Below are 21,079 nucleotides of genomic sequence, written 5' to 3'. Positions count from 1 at the left end.
CTCTATAGCGCAGGTCCCTTCCACAGGCATCCAGAACCAACCTTCTCCAAAGAATACTTCAGTACCCTAGAGGAAGAGCCTTGCTCCTTGCAGTGACTATTCTACAAGGTAACGTTCTGGGCTTGTTACTGTAGAATTTTTGTCAGCGAAGCTGCTCTTCCTTTCCCCCTCAAACCCTGCATGCATCCTCTGTGGGTTTCACGTATTTCAGCACAGCTGCACCTGGCAGTTTGCAAGCTGTTAGGCTCTGATTTGCTACCACTGATGGCTTCTTGGTGTGGTAGAATGGAACCTGGCTTGAGGTTTTGAGATGTGGGAGGGCACTGGTTGTGAAATTACCTCTGTTCTTGTTTAACCAAGACTGTGGGTGGACACCACTAGCCCAAAGTGTCTGGAATAACCAGTCTGAGAAATGACTACCGTGATGTACTGTTTGCAGGAGAGAACTGTACTGAATGTTCACTCCCCATCTGATCAGTCTGTGCTCTCTCTCTATGCTTGCAGGTGAATCTCTTTTGTGCCATAACATGCTTTTTTCTAGATGTGCAAACCAGCCAAAATAGTATGTTACTCTCCCCCTCCACTTGCTCAGCCATAGCTGAACATTCCCTTAGCTACACAGGGAGAGCTAGCCCCCAAAACACATTCTGCAGCTACAGTGCTTGCATGGCTCCATTTTCTCCCCTCCCTCACCTCACTGCTGCAGGACAATCAGCTCTTTTCTATCCCAATCTCCCTCTGTCCAGGATGGACTGACCTGATGCTGTCCCTGCTTGTCGTTCCTTGCAGCAGTGTGTGGTATGCTAGGAAATGAATGTGTGTTATTTTGGTGGGGAAAGGACTTTCCTTCTGGGGAAGGAATTATATTTGCACATGACTCAGGAGGCTCCTCCTCCTCTGACAATTTTTGTTACCTCACTCCTGTTGGTCAGTTTCATTGCTAACATTAAAGGGCCAGCTTCCTGAATCTGATCTTTGAGTTAGAAAAATGCAGCAGCCAGAGCTGCTTGGGCATGTTCAGTTTCCAAGCTCAATCTAAACTGCCCCAGCAGCCCTCCAATGGGGGAGACTGGCAGCTGCTGCTACTAAGAAACAGCAACTTTCTCCAACAAAAGGCTGGAGCTTGTGCCACATCAGTATCATTCCTCGGAGATGGCTTGGGAGCCTACATGTCTCCCTCCCCCATTAAATAACACTTAAACAGAACAAACGTGTTAGCACCAACCTGCACTCTTGGTACTGTACATTAACAGCACTTTTGCCATGTTACCAGCGGGTTGCAATGCATTATTTTTTCCACAGCTCACACCTCATCAAATGCTCCATGGCCAAGTAGTGCTGCTACATTCCTGGACTACCTTTCCCCACACAAGGGCCTGGAGCTTGCAACCCTAATTCAGGTGAGTAATCCTTACTCTTGCAAATAATTCCATTTGAGTAAGGATTTACTCACATCAACAAGAGTGGGTTGTATGATCATCCCCACGGTGGGCATTTCCCCTCTTGAGTAGTAACACTCTAAACGGGGAGGGAGAGCTATAGGCCAAGGCTCACCTCTGTCTTGTTGAATAGTCTGTGGTGGCAACACAAACTCTGGGGCTGGGCCACATGCAGAAGGAACAGCAGTTGTGTTTTGAGGCGGTGTCTGGCTAACTGTGTTTGGCTCTAACTGTAATAAACTTTGCGCTGTGCGCAAGGTGTGATAAAGATACTTACCTGCTAGGAAACTAGGAATTATAAAGGCTACACAGCCAAATCTCAATGTAAAGTAGCTAGAACAATGGAAAATACATTATGAATTAAAGTATTGAACAAATGAGAGTGACAGTTGAGTGCTTCATTTTTATTTTTATTGTCCTACCTAATTCTAAGTCTCTCTTGTTATTTCCATATACACAGAGAGGGGTCTTTCCTGATGCCAGTGGGGGATGATCTTCCCAGAAGACACATTCTCTTTAACAGTGCCTTGGGGCAATGCCATCTCACTCCCCCTTTTTCAATCAAAAGATTGGGAGTCCTAAGACAGCTTTCCCAACAAATGGGTTCCCCCTACCTAAAAATATTTGAGAGGGTAGTAGTGTCTATCTATAGGAGCACTTCATAAATTACAGTGTTAGTGGAAGATGAAAGACACAAAAGCATCTGGTTAGTTTAGAAAATCAGAAAGGGGTGGGGATGTTATGGATTGAGGGTTAATATTCCTCCCATAGCATTTTAGGCTGAATACGCTGGCCTAGGAAAAATGAAGACTTCCACCATAACATAAGTAAGGGAGGGTTCTTCCTCCATTTTAAACACTGGGTTCTAAGATGCCAAGTCTAAGGCATTACCGATGGAGCATGCTTAATCTACAGATGGGCTCAGGCTGTAAACCTGGGATCTGGTTTCAGACAGTGTGTGTCAGGTCTGTTTGGAACTGGGTTTTAGATTTACAAAAATCAGGGCATTCTGCAGCTCCTGATCCTAGTTGGGTCTCTGAATAACCATCACCTAGAATTCTGGTTTGGGCCTGTCTAACTTTAAATCACATCAGAGCGATTTATGCATAACAAAGCAGAGGAAGTCCCTATGCAGAAAGCATGCCTGACTCAGTGAGTGCGTTATCTATGTATTTAGGAGCAAACAGTGGGGCAGATTCATCTTAACTCTTCCAAGCTGTAAAGCAGTCATTGCAGCAGGGGATATCACATTATCTGCTAGGAGCAAAAACTCCCCTTTCCTGACAAATGGCATTCAGCAGCATCTCACCCTCATGTGCCACTTCTACATATAGACAAATGCTTTCCCCAATAATCTCAGATTCTAAGACTAATGCTTCTCTGAATGAGAAGCCGCCATCACTATGCTTAAATGTTTTACATATAACAAAGCCAACCCCCCCACCTTGCTACTGTATCTGCAGCTATGTATATACTGTGTTAGTACAGTACTGTGTTTATAAGTGAAACTTAATTTACAGGAGAACTGCTCTGCAATAATAGGTCACATCAGACTAACACTGAGTATTCAGCATGGAGAATAATTATCACAAGAAATAATACATTAAGGGCTATGGGAGAAAATAACCACTGTTTGACTCTAGGTGGTGTAACTGTCCCACTATGACTTTCAATGAGTTATAAAAAGCTTCACAAATTCCAAAGCTGCCTCATTATTTTCCCATTTGGGAATAAGCAGTCCATTTCATTCGCTTGCTTACCTAAACCAGACTCTCTCTCTCTCCTCTCTCCCTTCAGGAGCTCCGACCTTTAACTCTCTTCTGTTTGAGGACACTTCGCTAATTTCAGGGAGTATCCGTCTCCCAGGGATGCTCTCCTGTGGTTGTTGCAAGACACTAGTTGATAGAGGTTATTTCCATGATAAGCAAACACTATCTACTGTGTAAGTTAACAGAGCAAGGCTAATAGAGACAGCTAGAACTCTGACAAATAGTTGCCAAATGAAACAAACATCACTTCTTGGAATTGTTGCAGTTTATAGCAGGGAATCCCAAGGTAGCAGTGGTACAGCCTGAGGGCATGGCTATTCAGGATCAGTCTGCGGCAAACTGGGCCGTAAATCTACATCCCATTAGCTTGCCGCTGGCTAACTGGCTGTGTGAAACCTGCTACTATGTGCTAAATGTTCTGCAGCAGGTCAAAGCACACTATGGAACTTGTATGCAGCAGGGTGTGCATGGCAAGCTAATGCGTGTAGATTTGCTGCCCACTAATTCTCTGCATGCTGATGTACATTTTTTTGCAGCTCTAAGCTGCTATGAACCTTCTACTTCTCCATATCCTTGTCCTATGTTTGCAACAGCAGCCTACAGTCCAGGGCAGCATGGAGAGCAAGCATTTGAATGGTAAATAGCAAGCATTGGGGTGGAGCAGGATGATATTTTTAATAATTAAAGCGACTGTTCAGGCTTTATCAAAAGGGTGAGCACAATGCTAAAATGACCTTGCTGATGGCCATGTGTATCAGGGTAATGTGACATACCCCTCAATGCTGCAGTGTCGAATTAGCAAATTTTGCAAAGGAATATGGTGAGGGTAATAAATGATACTAGTATTTACAAGGCCACTGGATGAGAGTGGGGGCAAAACTTAGGAAGGAGCAGTGCCACCCGCACCCCAACCCCTTTCCTCAGCATGCTTCAAAGGAGAGTCCTTTAGCAAATGGAGACATGAAGCTGAAGTCAAGGCTGTGCAATGTCCAAGGCAAGTGGAAGAGAATTTACACTTTCCCTTATTTCCTCCTGGTGCTGTAGAGTTTTCCCAAACCTGGCTGGAGTGACTTGGTCCTTCCAACTTCAGAGTTCCTGCAAGGAACAGAAGCCCACCCACCCCCACACCTTGTGATTAATGCTTCCTTAGCAGAGGGATGGTCTTGTATACCATGATAAGTGAGGTTACTTCTGCTCACAGCACCTGAGAGGCTGCATAGACAGCTGCATTGTTAAAAATGCAACAGTGCATACAATCAAACACAGAGACGGGGCTTAGAGTTCTAAACTTTGGCTCTGAGCCCTGTGTGAAAATAGAAATACTGCAGCATCTTTTGGAAACAGCAAGGGGGAACAACATTTACAACACACTTCTGAAATAGCAACAGGTTTGTTTTTGTTTTAATTGGGGAGAGATGGTCAGGGTAGCATATACTACACCCAATGAGCAACCAGAGCCAGACCTCAGTTCCCTGGTGACCTAGGGTGCATTAGAAGAATGCCTACAAAATGCAAAGGGCTGGACTATGGATAGCAGTAAAGGAAGACTGGTTCAGCACTAGTATGGGACTCTGGATTAACTGGCTGAAACTTGGGGATTTTGTTACTGACAAATTTGCTTTCTTTCTGAGAAGCCAAACAGATGTACCAGAGTTTCCCCAGCAAATTGGAGATTCCTGAAAATTGTGTTTCAGAAACACCAAAATACGGTGTTCCTGAAAGGAAATGCAAAAGTGTCCAGAATTTCAATTTCACTTAGCAGCAGCGATCCCAATGCTGCCACCCCCGAGGCCCAGCTTCAACTAGGTTTCATTGAAAAATGGCTGAGCAGCTCTACAGTGGAGAAACTGGGTTCAATTCCCTGCTTTACTATAGACTGTGTGTGACACTTGAGCAAGTCTTTCTGCCTCAGTTTCCCCATCTGTAACATGAGGATAATAGCCCTGTCCTGCTTCACTGAGGTGTGTGTGAGGAGAAATATATTAAGTGCTCAGCTACTGTGGGGCACATCAGTGTCTGATAAATACATTCCTGGCAGAACAATGCTACAGCACAGCCAGATCTTTTGCTATTAAGATTTTAAAAATAATCTTAATGCACCCACAATCCAAACATGCTTAACTGCTTCCAGAGCCATGGTGGAAGTGTTGGACCCAAAGCAAGCCTGGGATACATAGACCTCTCCCCCATTTCTCCAAGCCTTTTGTCAGGATAACATAACCGCCCCATTTTCCTGCACCTCTCCCCAGTGGTTTTAGGGAGCCCCACAAGTCAGGGAGCAGAATCAGCCACATGTGCACAATGCTCTAGCCACACCCTTGTTTTGTATCAAGCTTGCGTACCTTATTGCAGGTCACGGCCCATCTACTCTTGGCTACTCCTCCACGGGCACAGCACAGTTTTCCTTGTTTTCCGACGGAATGGCAAGGTAGTCAGTCCTACAGATCGAAGGAGAGCGCTCACCACAGGTAAAAAGAACCCCGGGTGGGTGCTAGCTGCGAGCATAAGCTGAGATGCTTCAAGGGAAAGACCAGTTGAGAGTTGCTATCCTTTGAAAGTCCTTATTTTTGGAGGCACCGAGCGCCTGTAACTTGGCACCTCTGACATGTCAGCCCTTAACTGAGTAAAGCGCAGGGTGACTCTCACTGCGGAGAACGCCCCTTCCGAAAAGGTTTTCGGTGTGCTCCTTTCTCAAGGGCAGGTGCAGAGTTTGACCCAGGATAAAATCATAAGAATATTTTCTCCCCACTCCACACAAAGGGCCTTGTTATCGGATGTACAAAGGAGGGACACATACAGCATGGGAATAATCTCCAGCTGTCACACTGGAACTGTCTTTGCCTCAGTCTTTAAAAACAGCGTGTGATGCTTATGATCATGAGTTAGGCAAATTGCAGGCAGGTCCTGGGAAAGTGTCTCCTACACCGTTCTGACAAGGTGCCTTCCAATACCCCAGTTATGGGGCACTGCACAGCTTGGCCAACATGCCTTCACTCTGAGTTGTAACTGTCCCTTGCTAACCTAGTGTATAGCCTCTCTCAGGAGAGATTCAATCCTGCTACATTTCACAAGGATTCTGAGATGCAGCAAGAGAAATGAATACAAGATCAAAATGCTTTTAATGGTGGCCAGATCCCCTGGTGAACCCTCTGAACCACACCCCAGTTTTTTCTGCTGCAGGTGAGAAGCTCTGTAGGATTTTTACTTACGCATTTTCCTGTACAGTCTCCTCTGCTTTGGAGACCTTCCTGTAGCAATAGACCATTTCTATCAGCAGCCACAAGGTGAGGAAAACCAGGAGAATATACATCATAATTTCAGAGATGACAGATGTGAAATCTTCTCCAGCTGTTGGGGAAACAATTAAAATAAATCACTGATCTCTCAGAGGATGGTGCAGTACAAAATTGGTTCTCAAAGAACCAGCCCTCTCCTGTTTTCAACCAGATAGAGTTACCTGCAAGAATGAGCAACAGAAGATACAGGACTGTAGGCTTAGGTACCTCTCTTATTGGAACTAAGGCCAGCAGGCTGAGTGCGCTGCAGAAAATGGGGGGAGGGTCTCAACTGCCATTTGAGCGAGTAGCTGTGAAGAAGCTTAGGAGGCGGTAGCTAAATGAAGAACAGAGCCTGGCAATATAGCTGCATGTCACCTTGAACTGCAGCACCTGAGCAGCGGTCTTCTGCTCCTCTCCCCAAACCAGCTGCCGGAAGTGGAGGAAGAAGCTCAACCTGGTCTGAGAGGGGCAGGGTTTGGCTATGGGGAGACTTCCATCAGCTGTTCCACCCTGCACGCTCGTGGAAATAAAATATACATGTACTCAAGTTTGCTACTAATTCCAGTTATGTTCTCCTCAGAGCAAACATATGCATGTAAGCACACACACACACACACCCACCCCAATTTTAAACCGATCTTATCCTGGATGCTGATTTGTTTTCATGGTGCTTTCTTTCTCTAACCCCTGATGCATTGCTAGATATCCTGTGCAGCAATGAGGTAGGGTAACCAATTGTCCTGATTTTATAGGGACAGTCCTGATTTCTGGGTCTTTTTATAGCCTTCTATTACCCCCTACCCCCATCCCGATTTTTCACACTTGCTGTCTGGTCATCCCTACAATGAGGTGACTATCAGAAATGAATACAGAATCAAAATGCTTTTAATGGTGGCCAAGAAATAGCAGGACTTGGAGGAGAGAAGGGAAAGAGATTCACACACAGGACAGATATGGTGTGGAAACCCTGGCCCACTGAAGTCAGTGACACCACTCCTACTGACTTAGTATGGCCAGCATTTCACTGATTGAGGGGGAAGGGAGAAATGCACGTGAAGAAAAGAGGAATTGCACAGCTGGAGGCAGGAAAGAAACAGAGGGAGATGGAGAGAGATCACACCCAGTGGGGGGAGGGAAGAAAAGAGAAGGGGTGGAGGGAAGCCATCACCCGTTCATCAACTACACTGCTGCTGCTCCCTGCGAGAACGGTGTACTGAGAGCCACTAGGGAGTAGTGTGTGCACTGAGCTGAAAAACAGGAAGCCCATTGCACTTCCTGCTTGGTACAGCATGCTTCTCTGGTTGTTCCCCTGCCCAGGAGCTGCTGGATGAGGCCAGGACACACTTCTGAGCTCTGGAACTGGGACTACGCCCAGCACAAGAGGTGCAGGGTTTCATATTGGAGCCCGTGTCAGACTCGTAAGAAAGTGTGGCTGGGGAAATAGAAGCATCTGCAAATGACCTATTCCTTGGCAGCTTCCCCACCCCTCACCAGGGATACCACTGAAAAGAGCATTGTCTGGTTTGCAATAGACTTGGCCCTTGGCAAGGCAGGTCACACCCAATGGTTCAAAGTATTTCCACCAGTCCTCCGTACCCTCCTCTACCACAGTGAGATGGATCAATCTGGAGCTTGTGAAGAGTGGGCGATGAATCTCAAAGTCAAACTCCCGGGTGACGTTACAGGTGTAGATCCCCGAATCATTCAAGGTCACATTTAATACAGTGATGGACACGTCCTGCATGTCTTTGCTCCCGTTCCACTGTAGCCGGCCACTGAAGCGGCTTGGAAATTCATGGTATACTTTTCTGTATTCACAGATCTGTAGAGAAATGGGGGGGAAGGAACAGTCACCTATCGATTTGTGGATGCATCCTACTCCCCACCCTGGGATTCCCCTCTAGCTAGGAACAGTTCCCAGCTACCAGGTGGTTTAGAGTTTCTCTTCCTGAAGCATCAGGTGTTAATACTTCTAGAGATCTCCAGATGAAGAGCACTAAAAACACTTTACAAAGACAGCAAATAGAATTATTTCCATTATACAGGTAGGGAAAATGAGGCACCGATAGGCAAAGTGACTTGTCCAAGATGAAAGCAGGTCCAAGGTAGAGGCAGGAATAGAACCCTTGTCTCCCAGGCTAGTGCTTAAGTCCATTGGATCATGCTACCACATTAAATACAAACAATTGTTTGTAAGCACTGGAAATTGTGGTCCAAACAAAGGTATTGCAAGAGAAAACTGAAAGTGTGATGATAAATATAATGGCTTATTTACACAGGGGGACAAAGCTCCAAGCCTGTATTGGTGGGTCCCACGCTTCCAGGCAGATTCAGTGGCCTCAGAAGCTCACTAAGGCCTCCCTTTCTCAGTACAGTTTCTTGAGCTACTTTCATCACAGGACAGTATAGGAGGTGGAATACCCACAGTCTCTGTTGCTCCTTAGAGCTCAGGAGGCACAGCTTGGCCTCCTGCCTGGAGGAAAGTCTGCTTCCCTTCTCAAGGGAATCTCTGTAGAGCATGGGGGGAAGGAGGGAACCACCCTCTACTCCAGGTTCTAGCCCTAGGACCCTAATGGTAGCAGCTGTTGGCCGCTTTACCTTCACCACTGACGCTGCTTTGATTCTCTGGGCCATTTCCTAGTAGTCCCCTTTTCCTAGCTTCACCCTTGCCTCAGGATTCAGCAATGTTTCCTCTCCTTTTACCTGGGCTTCTCTAGAGAAGAGTGCGAAAGGAGAGCTTTTAAGCAGTATGAGTGGGACCTTAATTGGTTCCAGCTGTCTCCATTAGCCTAACAGCCTTAATTGAGGTCAGGTGCCAGCATTAGCCTAATGACCTTAACTGGTTAAATTGGCATCAGGTGTCTTGATTGGCCTGGAATAGCCTTTGTTTGGCTATCTAGAAACAGGGACCTGCTCATTCTGAGGCTGAGATACCTGCTTTCAACTACTCTCTTATATCTTTCTGGTCTGAGTCCATCACAACAGCCATGAGCATTGGAGTCCTGATTTTCACCCTGTGCTGAACTGGGCCTCCCTTTCTGCAAGTTCAGCTTTATGAGTGTAAGTTGTTCTACACTTGAGGTCATGAATGGGTGTATCCATAGAGCAGGTCCTTCTGTGTCTAAATGTCCTAACTTGTGCCCATGAATAATTGCAGATGCAAATCTCTCCCCACTACTATTTGCACCCACAAATTGCAGGTGCAAGAAGGGAGGCAAGTGTTTAAAAATCAGATTCACCCCCTCTACTGACAGGCATATGGGCTCCCTATTGGAAGCTCAGATGAGAAGCACCGAACGGTGGCTTAGGAGGTTGGTGACAGCATGTGGACCCTCTTGTCAGTTCCTAGTGGGTAACAGTCCATACCATTAAAACACCCCCTGAGTCACTCATTAGCATGCTCAGCAGATAAGCCAATCCTGAATTCCCTTCTCATCCTTCCAAGTGGTCCCTCCAGATCAGAGCTCAAAACAGTGGGGACGTATCTGGAACTCACCATTGCCACTAGCTTTGTTTTCTGGATGAAACAAAGACTTTGCACATATGAAAATTTGCAAGAACTGCATATAGTCAGGCCTCCAAGTACTCAGGACTAAGAAACCTGTTGCTTCTTTTCCTTCAAATCCACATCCCTCTATTTTAACTCATTTAGAAGGACAGTTCCAACATCCCCCCAGACAGCCTTCAAAAGAGCACACAGAGATAGTGTAACCATGCTTCTTGAATCAGATGATGGAGTAACTTTCATAGGGATATCACTGTGCCATCATCATTAAAACAGCAGGTGACAGAGCTATGTAGCGCTAAAGCCTGGCCTCGGCGAATTCAATGGCTATAATTCCGTGGACTTCAATAGGATGAGATTTGACTCTTAGAGAACAATCGTTGGGCATGAAGGCGAGATCTCGGGGTTAAATTCTGATGTCAGGAATTGGGACTCCTAAATTCTATTCTTGGTTCTGACATGGCTTTCATATGCCTCCAACTGTATATCTAGACTGTTCAGCCAACTAACTGGCACATCATAATGGGTAACAAGATGTGGCAGTCCATCCTCCAATATTTTAATTGTGCACTCTCCACCCACGTTTGACTGTTTGCATCGCTACCCTGCAGTCACACTGTGAAGTTTGAGCGAAGCCAAATTACTGTATTGTGGCTGTTCCTCTCGCAGTCTCAGCCAGCGGTCTGTTAAATCTAGTCTAGGATCTGGGTTCTGGGGGAAACACATCAGCTGCCTTCTCCTGTAAGTAGCATAAAGCAAAACAAAATTAGGCAAAATGCACAATGCAAGCTTGCACTCTGCCACTGACCAACTCTGTAACTTTGGGCAAGTCAGTTCACGTTTCAGTGCCCGTTTCCCTCTCACCCTTCAGCTGCCTTGTCTATTTAGGCTGTAAATTCTTTGGGAAAGGGCCTGTCTCTTACTATGTGTATGTACAGCACCTCACACAAGGTGGTCTTGCGCTCCATTGGGCCTTCTGAGTGCTGCTGCATGACACATAATCAACTCAATTTATGGATCAGTGATATTAGGAGGAGACAGTTACGAGACAATGTTTGCAAAGTGCTGTGCTATCTCTGGCTGAAATGTGCCATATAAATGAAAACACTGTAGTGCAAGGGTGGGGTTATATAACTGAAGGAGCATTGTCATTTTCAGTATTGTGTGAGTGGCCTCTGGACATTTCTGTCTTCCTCAAATCAAACTTCAGATGTGACACACAACCCAAATTACACTTGTTTTTCTTATCTTCCTTGTGTGACCTTCACCAAAACTGTACCACAGAACCCAAGTTAATGTTTTCCCAGGCCTTTTTACCTCGCTCTCCCCATACATTCCCTGGACATTTCCCACATACTAAGGGGTATGGTAGCAATGAATTAGGTTAGCAAATATACATACCAGCTCATCTTTCCCCGCTTCAGTCTTGTAGAACCATTCCACCACGGTGCTTGCAGAAACCTCTTCTCTCTTCATGCAGGAGATACAGAGCAGCTTCATGTGACTTCCTTGGACAGCCTCCGTCTCTGATGGGACTTCCACACAGACTGGAGAACAGACGCCAACTGAAGACCATGGGGGCAGAATAGCAGCAGATGGAGAAAAACACCGGGATAGAGATGGAGAAAAACAAATGATCTGTTATTCAGGTCTCTTCTTACTATAGACCTCATAATAAACCTCAGTGGAAAACCGTCTGATTTATTACTAAGGCTCATGGACGATGGCTAAAAGTCTAAACTGGCAAGTTTTACAAACCTTCCTTCTCCAAGCTGAACTATATAAGTACGTAATAATTAACGTGTGATTGCTGCGAGCAAATTCTTCTTGGCAGCAGCTGCTTTGCCACATTTTAAGTCCCTTTTTAGAGTAATTAATGCTACTTTAGAGAGGAAGCAACATAGTACATTCTCTCCCACCCACTAACACTTAAGCATGTAGAGAACTCTGTTACAGCACTTACTGAATTCTGTATTAGAACAACCTCTGAATCCAGCCTCTAGGAGCAATTGTGCACTAAGTGAAGCGGGATGAATGTTTCAGGGTGATGATGTGTCCAAACCTGACAATTAGAGTTCGCTAGGCTCAACTCTTCCAGTTTTGTGGTTTTGTAATTTTTATTTAAGCATAAGAGGCTTGGAGTCAGGCAGAATTGGCATCTGGGTAAACTATAGATTCGGTGTGTATGCTAGCCAAAAAGGCTTTCAATTAGGTCAACTCAAAAATTGGCAGGTGTGAAATATTTCCCTCTGTAACAAGGCAGAATGCTCCTACTCATCAAATGCTGCTATGACATAATGTAAACCCATGCTGCCCTGGGATGGGCAATATCATTTCTAGTGTCTGCTTTATATATGTCTTCGCTCTATCACGATGCTGACTGTTACCTTCATCCTCTTTCCTATACATGGGGTCTGGACTTGCCTTTTGCAGCTGATCCACCTTAATTAAATATTATTTTGGCTGACAAAAGCCTGCACTGCCCTCTGCAGTCCTGTGGTTAGGCTATTCACCTAGATTAGGAGAGCCATGGGTTTAAATTCCCTGCTATGATGAAGGACTGCAAAGAGCCTTGTCTCCAACAACCCGGGTGCATCCCCTAGTTTCTGTATAGTGTGATCAGGGGCTTCCATGCTTTTGCTTGTAGCTTGACGCTGTTCAACATTAATTAAATATTGCTTGGGCAAAAGCAAAGACAGCACTCCCTCTAGAGTGCAGGGGTTTGGGTATGTCCTTGGGCTGTGGAAGAGGCAGGTTTACATGTGCTCTCTATCTGCCTTAAGAAGGGCTGTGGATAGATGTTGACTGCAGCCTTGGTGGGTGTGCGTGGGGCTTTGCTGGTTAGCAATGGGGGGGGGGCTCCCTAACTCTTGCCTGTGGATGATGTTCCACGTTAGTTAAATATTATTTGGGCTAGCAACTAGGTAAGGCTTCCTCTGTAGTCCACTGATTAGGCTATGTGCCTGGGCTGTGAGATGATATGGGTTCAAATGTGGCTGCATGTCACTACCCTAATACAGTACAGTGACTGGGACAGTTCTCCTTCTTGCCTGTTGAAGCTGTTCCACTTTAGTTAAATGTGCTCTGGGCCGGCCTCGCTGCTACCCTCACTCTCTTGTCCAGTGGTTAGGATACTCGCCTGGGTTGTGGGAGATCCTGGTTCAAATCCCCCAGCTGCTTGTTCGGCAGGGATTTGCACAGGGATTTCCTGCCTCCTAGGCGACCGTCCTTTACGGTGGGCCATCCTTGTCCGAACCCCCTCTCTTTCTCAAGAGGCCATTGTCTTCTTGGGCCGGAGAGGGGATTCGGACAGGGATCGCTCACCAGTGACTCTCCCCAGGAGGTGGCGGCCCCCAGTTCACACCCCTCAAAAGAGCAGGGGAGTGCCCTGGGGTCTGCCACAACCTGGGCGTGTATCCTGATCATGGTGGACAAGAGAGAGAGGGGGTTTTACTGCTCAGCAGCAAAGCCCCTTTAATTAAAAGAGCAAGAGGCCCTGTGACAGGCCTCTTGCTCAGCTAGGAGGGGTCTCTTCTCACACCCCCACAGGCCCTCCTGTCCCACAGAGCCGGGAGTTGAACCAGGGTCACTCACAATCCAAGCGAGCACCCTAACCCCTGTACCGTAGAGGGATGTGAGAGCTTACCTTGCCCCGGTTAATATATAGTTAAAGTGGAACGCTTGAGCGGTAAGAGATTGAGATACCCATCCCTTCAAAACCAACATGGAAAGGATCTGAACCTGGGTCACTCACAATCCAAGCAAGCACCCTAACCCCTGTACCATAGAGGGACTTGAGAGTGTCCAGTGCTCCGGTTAATATATAGTTAAAGTGAAATGCTTGAGCGGTAAGAGTTTGAGACGCCCATCCCAGGGAAGGATTTGAACCAACACCACTTTGTTGTTTGGGTAAGTAGCCAGACCACAGGACTACAGCGGGACTCACACACAGCACCTGGCCGAATTCTCATGTAATATTGACTGAATGTGTCCTACCTTCAACAGAAAGCACTGAGGGAGACCCCACAGCCCAGCACCCCCAGCCAGGGACTTAGGCCATTCGGTTGAGAGGTAGGCCATCAACCTTCAAATCCCTTCTCAGGGAGCATAAAGGAGATTTGAACCCACACCTGCCACTTTGTAGGGGAAAGCCTCTAAACCTCTGGACCACAGAGGGACTCACGGTGTCAGTATGGCCCAGTGACTGTTTAATTACCTAATGACATTGGCCCACCTTCAATAGGAAACACTGAGGGAGCCAGCACATTGGAATACCTCCTAGCCCAGCACTTAGAGCATTCACTTGCCAGGTAAGAGATGAAGGTTCAAATCCCGTCTCAGCCAGCATAAAGGGGATTTGAACCCCAACCTCCCACAGGTTGACCACAACCCCAAACCACTAGACCACACTGGGCTCCTGGCTAAGCTTGCGACCCAATGAATATGTAATGAAAGTGGAACAACTGCAGCAGAAAAATTGGATGCCTCAGCCAGGCTGCAATGAGAACCCCTCTTAGTCCAGCAGCTGCATGTTTATTCACCTTGGAGGCAGGAGATGAATGTTTAAGTCCCTTCTCAGCAAGCTGAGGAAGGAGTTGAACCTGCCTCATCCACATGCTGGGTAAGTACCCAAGCCATTGGACTAGAGAGGGATTCATGGAGCAGGCCTGGCCAGTTACTACTGAATGAACGTGGCACAGCCTCGACACGCTACAACGAGCGAGCCTCCTCAGGATGGCCTTTACTTCAGTATCGGGCTCACGCTTGAGAGAATGCAGAGCCCCCTTCAACTCCCTGCTCATCAGGCGGGGAGAAGGAAATTGACCCAGCATTGTCCCCTCCCAACCTCTGCTTGCCGGCCACGGCCAGGAACGCCTCAGATGACTTAGGTGCCTGACCCACTTAGTGTGAGATGGTTAGGGACCTGCCGAACGCCCCGCAAAACAGCCCAGGGAGAAGGAAGCAGAGGCCTCCCGTGCAACTTTTAACCTAGTGGTTAGGGGCCTCGCCTGTGATGGGGGTCGGGGGCTGCTTCAAGTTCAGCTGGGAAAGGAGACAGTTAAGGTTGGCGCTGATAGAGATCTAGACAATCATGACTTGGCTGTAGAACGTGACTCAGGACGTGTTATTTACCCCTTCACGCAACGCAAGAACCAGGGGTCACCTGCTGGCATTAGTAGGCGGCAGGTTTAACCCAAACCAAAGGCAGTACTTCGCCCCGCAAGGCACAGTCAGTCCGTGGAACCCGTCACCAAGTGACATGGGGCGGGCCAAAACTGTAAGTGGGTTCAAAAAAAGCATGAGAACATGCGTGGTGAATGGGTCTATCAGTGGCCGTTAGCCAAGACCGTCAGAGACGCAGCCCCGTGCTTGGGGCGTCCTTAGCCCGCTGAATGCCGGCTGCTGGGAGGGGCCGACGGGACAGATCGCTTGATAATTGGCCTCTTCTGTTCGTTGCCTTTGAAGCAGCCGGCGTTGGCCACTGTGGGAAGACAGGACAGTGGGCTAGCTGGGCCATTGGTCTGATGCAATCTGCCCGTTCCCGTTCTTAACTCTCCCCTCCGCCTGATGAGCGCGAGGGATTTGCAAAGGTCTCACCTACCGCCCGGCTGAGTGCCCTAATCATTGGGTCCTGGGCTACAGTGATGGGAGCGCCCTCAGTTGAAGCTGTTACACTTTAATTAAAGGCCCCTGGGCCCAGTTAAAGGCTGTGGCTCCCTCTCTGATCCCGTGATTAGGCTTCACTGAGAGACTGTGAGGATGGCGTGTTCAAATCCCCTTTCTCCCTGCTAGGCAGGCAGGCGGGCGGGCGGGGGTTGAAGAGGGCTCTCCTACAGCTGTCTATGTTCTGTGGTTCTGTGGCTCTAGCCATGGGGGTCTTGTGATCCCTTCCTCTTGCTCGTGAAGCTGTTCAACTTTAATGAACTATTATTTGGGTCAAAAAGCCCAGCACCTTCCTGTGTAGTCCAGTGGGTAGGCTACGGGGCTGGCTTGTGGCCGCTGTGGGTTTGAATCCTCTATTTGCCTGTTGCAAGGGCCTCTGAAAAGATATCACCAGTAGTTCTGGGGTAGACAGGCCCCTTGCTTTTTGCCCGTAGAAGGGGTTCCATGTTAATTAACTATTGTTTTGGCAACACCATAGCTGTCGTTCCTTCCCTGGTTCAGTGGTTGGGCCGTGTGTGTGGGATGTGTGTGCTGTGGGTTCAATTCCCCCTGCTAATGCTAAAAAGGCCTTGAGGTCAGGCCCTATTGCAGGCCTGGTGAGTGTTCCCTGCCTTTTTGGGTGCTGCCCTGGGGGGGGGGGGGCGGCTACCCTCTTGCTTGTGGAAGCTGTTCCACTTTAATTAAAGGGTTGCTCGAGCGCAGGCTGCCAGGCTTCCCTCTGTAGGCTGATGGTTAGACTGCGTGCTTGGCGTGGGGGAAGATGTGAGTTCAAATCTCTCCTGGTGCGTGTGTGCTTGTCTTTCTGGGGTAGCGTTGGGGCTGCCTACCTTCTTGCCTTTCCAAGCTGTTTCACTTTAATTAAATGGTATTTGGGCCTCACTCTGCTACAGTACCCTCTGTAGGCTGATGGTCACGCTATGTGCCTGGGGTGCCAGCACTGTGGGTTTGAATCTCACTTAGGATGCGTCCCCTGATCTTTCCCTAATGGCGACGGGGTGGCCTGCCTCCTTCTTGCCTGTTGAAGCTGTTTCACTTTAGTTAAATGTGCTCTGGGCTGGCCTCACAGCAACCCTCACTCTCTTGTCCAGTGGTTAGGATACTCGCCTGGGTTGTGGGAGATCCTGGTTCAAATCCCCCAGCTGCTTGTTCGGCAGGGATTTGCACAGGGATTTCCTGCCTCCTAGGCGACCGTCCTTTACGGTGGGCCATCCTTGTCCGAACCCCCTCTCTTTCTCAAGAGGCCATTGTCTTCTTGGGCCGGAGAGGGGATTCGGACAGGGATCGCTCACCAGTGACTCTCCCCAGGAGGTGGCGGCCCCCAGTTCACACCCCTCAAAAGAGCAGGGGAGTGCCCTGGGGTCTGCCACAACCTGGGCGTGTATCCTGATCATGGTGGACAAGAGAGAGAGGGGGTTTTACTGCTCAGCAGCAAAGCCTCTTTAATTAAAAGAGCAAGAGGCCCTGTGACAGACCTCTTGCTCAGCTAGGAGGGGTCTCCTCTCACCCCCCCACAGGCCCTCCTGTCCCACAGAGCGGGGAGTTGAACCAGGGTCACTCACAATCCAAGCAAGTACCTTAACCCCTGTACCATAGAGGGATGTGAGAGCTTACCTTGCCCCGGTTAATATATAGTTAAAGTGGAACGCTTGAGCGGTAAGAGATTGAGATACCCATCCCTTCAAAACCAACATGGGAGGGATCTGAACCTGGGTCACTCACAATCCAAGCAAGCACCCTAACCCCCATACCGTAGAGGGACTTGAGAGTGTCTCTTGCTCCGGTTAATATATAGTTAAAGTGAAATTCTTGAGCGGTAAGAGTTTGAGACGCCCATCCCATCCCAGGGAAGGATTTGAACCAACACCACTTTGTTGTTTGGGTAAGTAGCCAGACCACAGCGGGACTCACACACAGTGCCTGGCCGAATTCTCATGTAATATTGACTGAATGTGTCCTACCTTCAACAGAAAGCACTGAGGGAGACCCCACAGCCCAGTACCCCCAGCCAGGGACTTAGGCCATTCGGTTGAGAGGTAGGCCATCAACCTTCAAATCCCTTCTCAGGGAGCATAAAAGAGATTTGAACCCACACCTGTCACTTTGTAGGGGAACGCCTCTAAACCTCTGGACCACAGAGGGACTTGCAGTGTCAGTATGGCCCAGTGACTGTTTAATTACCTAATGACATTGGCCCACCTTCAATAGGAAACACTGAGGGAGCCAGCACATTGGAATACCTCCTAGCCCAGCACTTAGAGCATTCATTTGCCAGGTAAGAGATGAAGGTTCAAATCCCGTCTCAGCCAGCATAAAGGGGATTTGAACCCCAACCTCCCACAGGTTGACCACAACCCCAAACCACTAGACCACACTGGGCTCCTGGCTAAGCTTGCGACCCAATGAATATGTAATGAAAGTGGAACAACTGCAGCAGAAAAATTGGATGCCTCCGCCAGGCTGCAATGAGAACCCTTCTTAGTCCAGCAGCTGCATGTTCATTCACCTTGGAGGCAGGAGATGAATGTTCAAGTCCCTTCTCAGCAAGCTGAGGAAGGAGTTGAACCTGCCTCATCCACATGCTGGGTAAGTACCCAAGCCACTGGACTAGAGAGGGATTCATGGAGCGGGCCTGGCCAGTTACTACTGAATGAACGTGGCACAGCCTCGACACGCTACAACGAGCGAGCCTCCTCAGGCTGGCCTTTACTTCAGTATCGGGCTCACGCTTGAGAGAATGCAGAGCCCTCCTCAACTCCCTGCTCATCAGGCGGGGAGAAGGAAATTGACCCAGCGTCTTCCCCTCCCAGGTACCGACCTCTGCTTGCTGGCCACAGCTAGGAACCCCTCAGGTGACTTAGGTGCCTAACCCACTTCGTGTGAGATGGTTAGGGACCTGCCGAACACCCCGCAAAACAACCCGGGGGAAGGAGGCAGAGGCCTCCTGTGTAACTTTTCACCTAGTGGTTAGGGGCTTCGCCTGTGATGTGGAGGGGGTGGGGGTCCTGCTTCAGGTTCAGCTTGAAAAAGAGACAGTTAAGGTTGGCTATGATAGAGGTCTGTACAATCATGAATGCAGTGGAGAATGTGAATCAGGATGTGTTATTTACCCCTTCACACCATGCAAGAACCAGGGGTCACCCGCTGAAATTAGTAGGCAACGGGTTTAAAACAAACCAAACACAGTACTTCTTTACACAACGCACAGTCAGCCTGTGGAAGTGGTTGCCAGTTGATGTGTAGGCAAAAACTATACGTGGATTCAAAAAATGAATTAAAAAAGTTCGTGGTGAATGGGCCCATCAGTGGCTATTAGCCAAGACAGTCAGAGATGCAGCCCCGTGCTCTGGGCATCCTTAAGGTCTTGCCAGATGCTGGGAGTGACCGACAGGGGATGGATCGCTTGATAATTGCCCTCTTCTATTCATCGCCTTGGAAGCATCTGACATTGGCCACTGTCAGAAGACAGGTTACTGGGCTAGATGGATCATTGGGCTGACCCAGTATGGCCATTATCATATTCTTAATTTCCCCCTCTGCCTGATGAGGAGAAGGGATTTGAAAAGGGCTCACCTACCGCCTGGATGAGTGCCCTAATCATTGGGTTATGGGCTACAGTGTTGGGGCCCCCTCAGTGTTGCCTCTTGAAGCCATTCCACTTTAATTAAATATTATTTCAGCCAGATAATGGGCGAGGCTCCCTCGGCCAGCTTCTTAGGTGGGCTGTGAAGAGCTATTGGTTCAAATCCCCTTTCATAGAATCATAGGGTTGGAAATGACTGCAAGGGTCAAACCTTTCTGCCTGTTGAAAGGGGGGGGGGGTTGAAGAGTGGTCTCTTGCAGCCCATATGTGTGCCCCGATGATACAGAAGTAGCTTCATTAAGACAGGATTTCAATACTGTGTTGCTCTGGGGTAAATATTGGGACTAGCAAGACTACGTCCCTCTGGTAATTTCCCATTCAGACTTTGACAGCACCATTGGCATAAGCACTCATGGGAAAATCCAAAGAACATGTTGGACATTTCTTGGCACCAATGAGACATTTCCAAAAAATACAAAAAAAAATTGCCACATTTGTAAAAGCAGCAACAACCCTCTAGATTTCATAAGTAAATTGAAATAATTGCAGTAAAAATTGTCTGATTTCATAAGTAAATTGAAATAATTGCAATACAAATTCTCTTTGATTTACATGAACCAGGGGTCACCCGCTGAAATTAGTAGGCAACAGGTTTAAAACATCAATCCATATGGTCTGCATGCTTTACGTTTATACGCTTTCAGCCCCTTAGGAACAACTGAATGTTCAATCAACATATGTAGTATTTTAAAACAAGAGTAAAGAAGAATAAGTAAAGCACACACAATTACTATAGAAAAACACGGTTTCTGTGATAAGGCCACTTAATAATATCCTAATTGATGCAATTAACTTAATATCAATGCCATTTCCTTCTCTCTGTCAACCAAACTAAAAGCCACTATTAAGGCTGGATTTTATTGGAGCGCGCGTTGGGGGAGGCTCTCTGGGAGAAGCACGTCTTCAGAGAAACATGTTACAGCAGCCAAGCTCAGGGTTGCTTGGAGGAACCCAATCCAACCCCACAAAGAATGGAGGCACCTACCCCATATAACCAACAGGACCGAAGAGAGACAGAAACCCGTGGCGAGAGCAGCCATGCTTCCTAGTGGGGATGCTTCTCAGGCTGGATAAAGGCTCTTTCCAAAAAGGATCCTTCTCCCCACGCCACGCCGTGCCCAGGTGCAACAGGGTGCCAGCGGATCCGTGCTTGTCTGCTGTGATCGGTCTGCGGGGATCAAGCTAGGGACACGGGGGAGGGAGGTGTGGGAGCAGGGAGCTCAGTGTGAGTTTAAGATGCCATTTTCTTGTGGGAAGAAGTCCATGCAAGAAGCTGGCTTGAACCCCAAAGGGGCTGGCGTCAGCACCACGGACAGGTCTCCCGGGAGCCGGATCACTACCCCTCAGCCCCCCACCGAGCGAAATCCTGGACAGCTCCACTCAGGAGGCGCTGGGCAGCCTGCTCCCTGCCGGGCTCGGTTGCAACCCTTCCTCCTCCTCCCGGCCAGCGGTTGTTGCTAAGAGCAGCGCCCCATGGAGATGCAGGCTCCGCGCACGGCACCCGGTGCGGAGTGCCTGAGGGACCGGCTTGGCGCACGCAATGCAACAGCCAGGGCCGGGGGAAGGCAGCTGGGTCCCCCCCCCCCCTTCCCCAAATCAGATCCGCCCAGACCGCCCCAGCGCCCGGATCCGGCAGGGTCTGGAGCAGCGGCGGCTGGGCGGGGCGCGCCCCTGGCCTGGGATCAGCCGGCTGGAGGCGCGTTTCTCTCCGCCCCTCCCGCGGGCCAGGTGCATCCTAGCGCCGTGGAGCTGGGCAGCCTCCCTGCTACACACGCTCCCCCGGC

The 21,079-nt window shown here is 48.5% G+C and overlaps 2 protein-coding genes across 7 annotated transcripts in view; one reads left to right on the top strand and one right to left on the bottom strand.

Moving 5' to 3' along the window:
* GRAMD1B (GRAM domain containing 1B) overlaps positions 1 to 11,688 on the top strand; it is a 295,443-nt gene extending 283,755 nt beyond the window's left edge. The window contains exon 26 of the mRNA XM_042851911.2: positions 3,237 to 11,688. The gene's annotated coding sequence lies outside the window, so the exon portion shown is untranslated. The remainder of the gene's footprint in view (positions 1 to 3,236) is intronic.
* SCN3B (sodium voltage-gated channel beta subunit 3) overlaps positions 1,834 to 21,079 on the bottom strand; it is a 125,164-nt gene continuing 105,918 nt past the window's right edge. For 5 of the 6 annotated variants that reach the window (XM_065569232.1, XM_065569231.1, XM_042851923.2 and 2 more), the window contains 6 exons: positions 20,281 to 20,477; positions 11,393 to 11,556; positions 8,083 to 8,308; positions 6,418 to 6,556; positions 5,551 to 5,646; positions 1,834 to 4,303 (listed from right to left, as the gene is read on the bottom strand). In XM_065569232.1, coding sequence (XP_065425304.1) covers positions 5,583 to 5,646; positions 6,418 to 6,556; positions 8,083 to 8,308; positions 11,393 to 11,556; positions 20,281 to 20,335 — 648 coding nt within the window. In that variant the 5' untranslated portion in view covers positions 20,336 to 20,477 and the 3' untranslated portion in view covers positions 1,834 to 4,303; positions 5,551 to 5,582. The remainder of the gene's footprint in view (positions 4,304 to 5,550; positions 5,647 to 6,417; positions 6,557 to 8,082; positions 8,309 to 11,392; positions 11,557 to 20,280; positions 20,478 to 21,079) is intronic. The other variant, XM_065569235.1, reaches the window with a different exon arrangement.

The sequence above is a fragment of the Chrysemys picta genome, chromosome 16, assembly GCF_011386835.1.
Source record: "Chrysemys picta bellii isolate R12L10 chromosome 16, ASM1138683v2, whole genome shotgun sequence".
Lineage (NCBI taxonomy): Eukaryota > Metazoa > Chordata > Testudines > Emydidae > Chrysemys > Chrysemys picta.
Note: the sequence above shows the minus strand (reverse complement) of the source record. Positions and strands in the feature narration are given on the sequence as shown.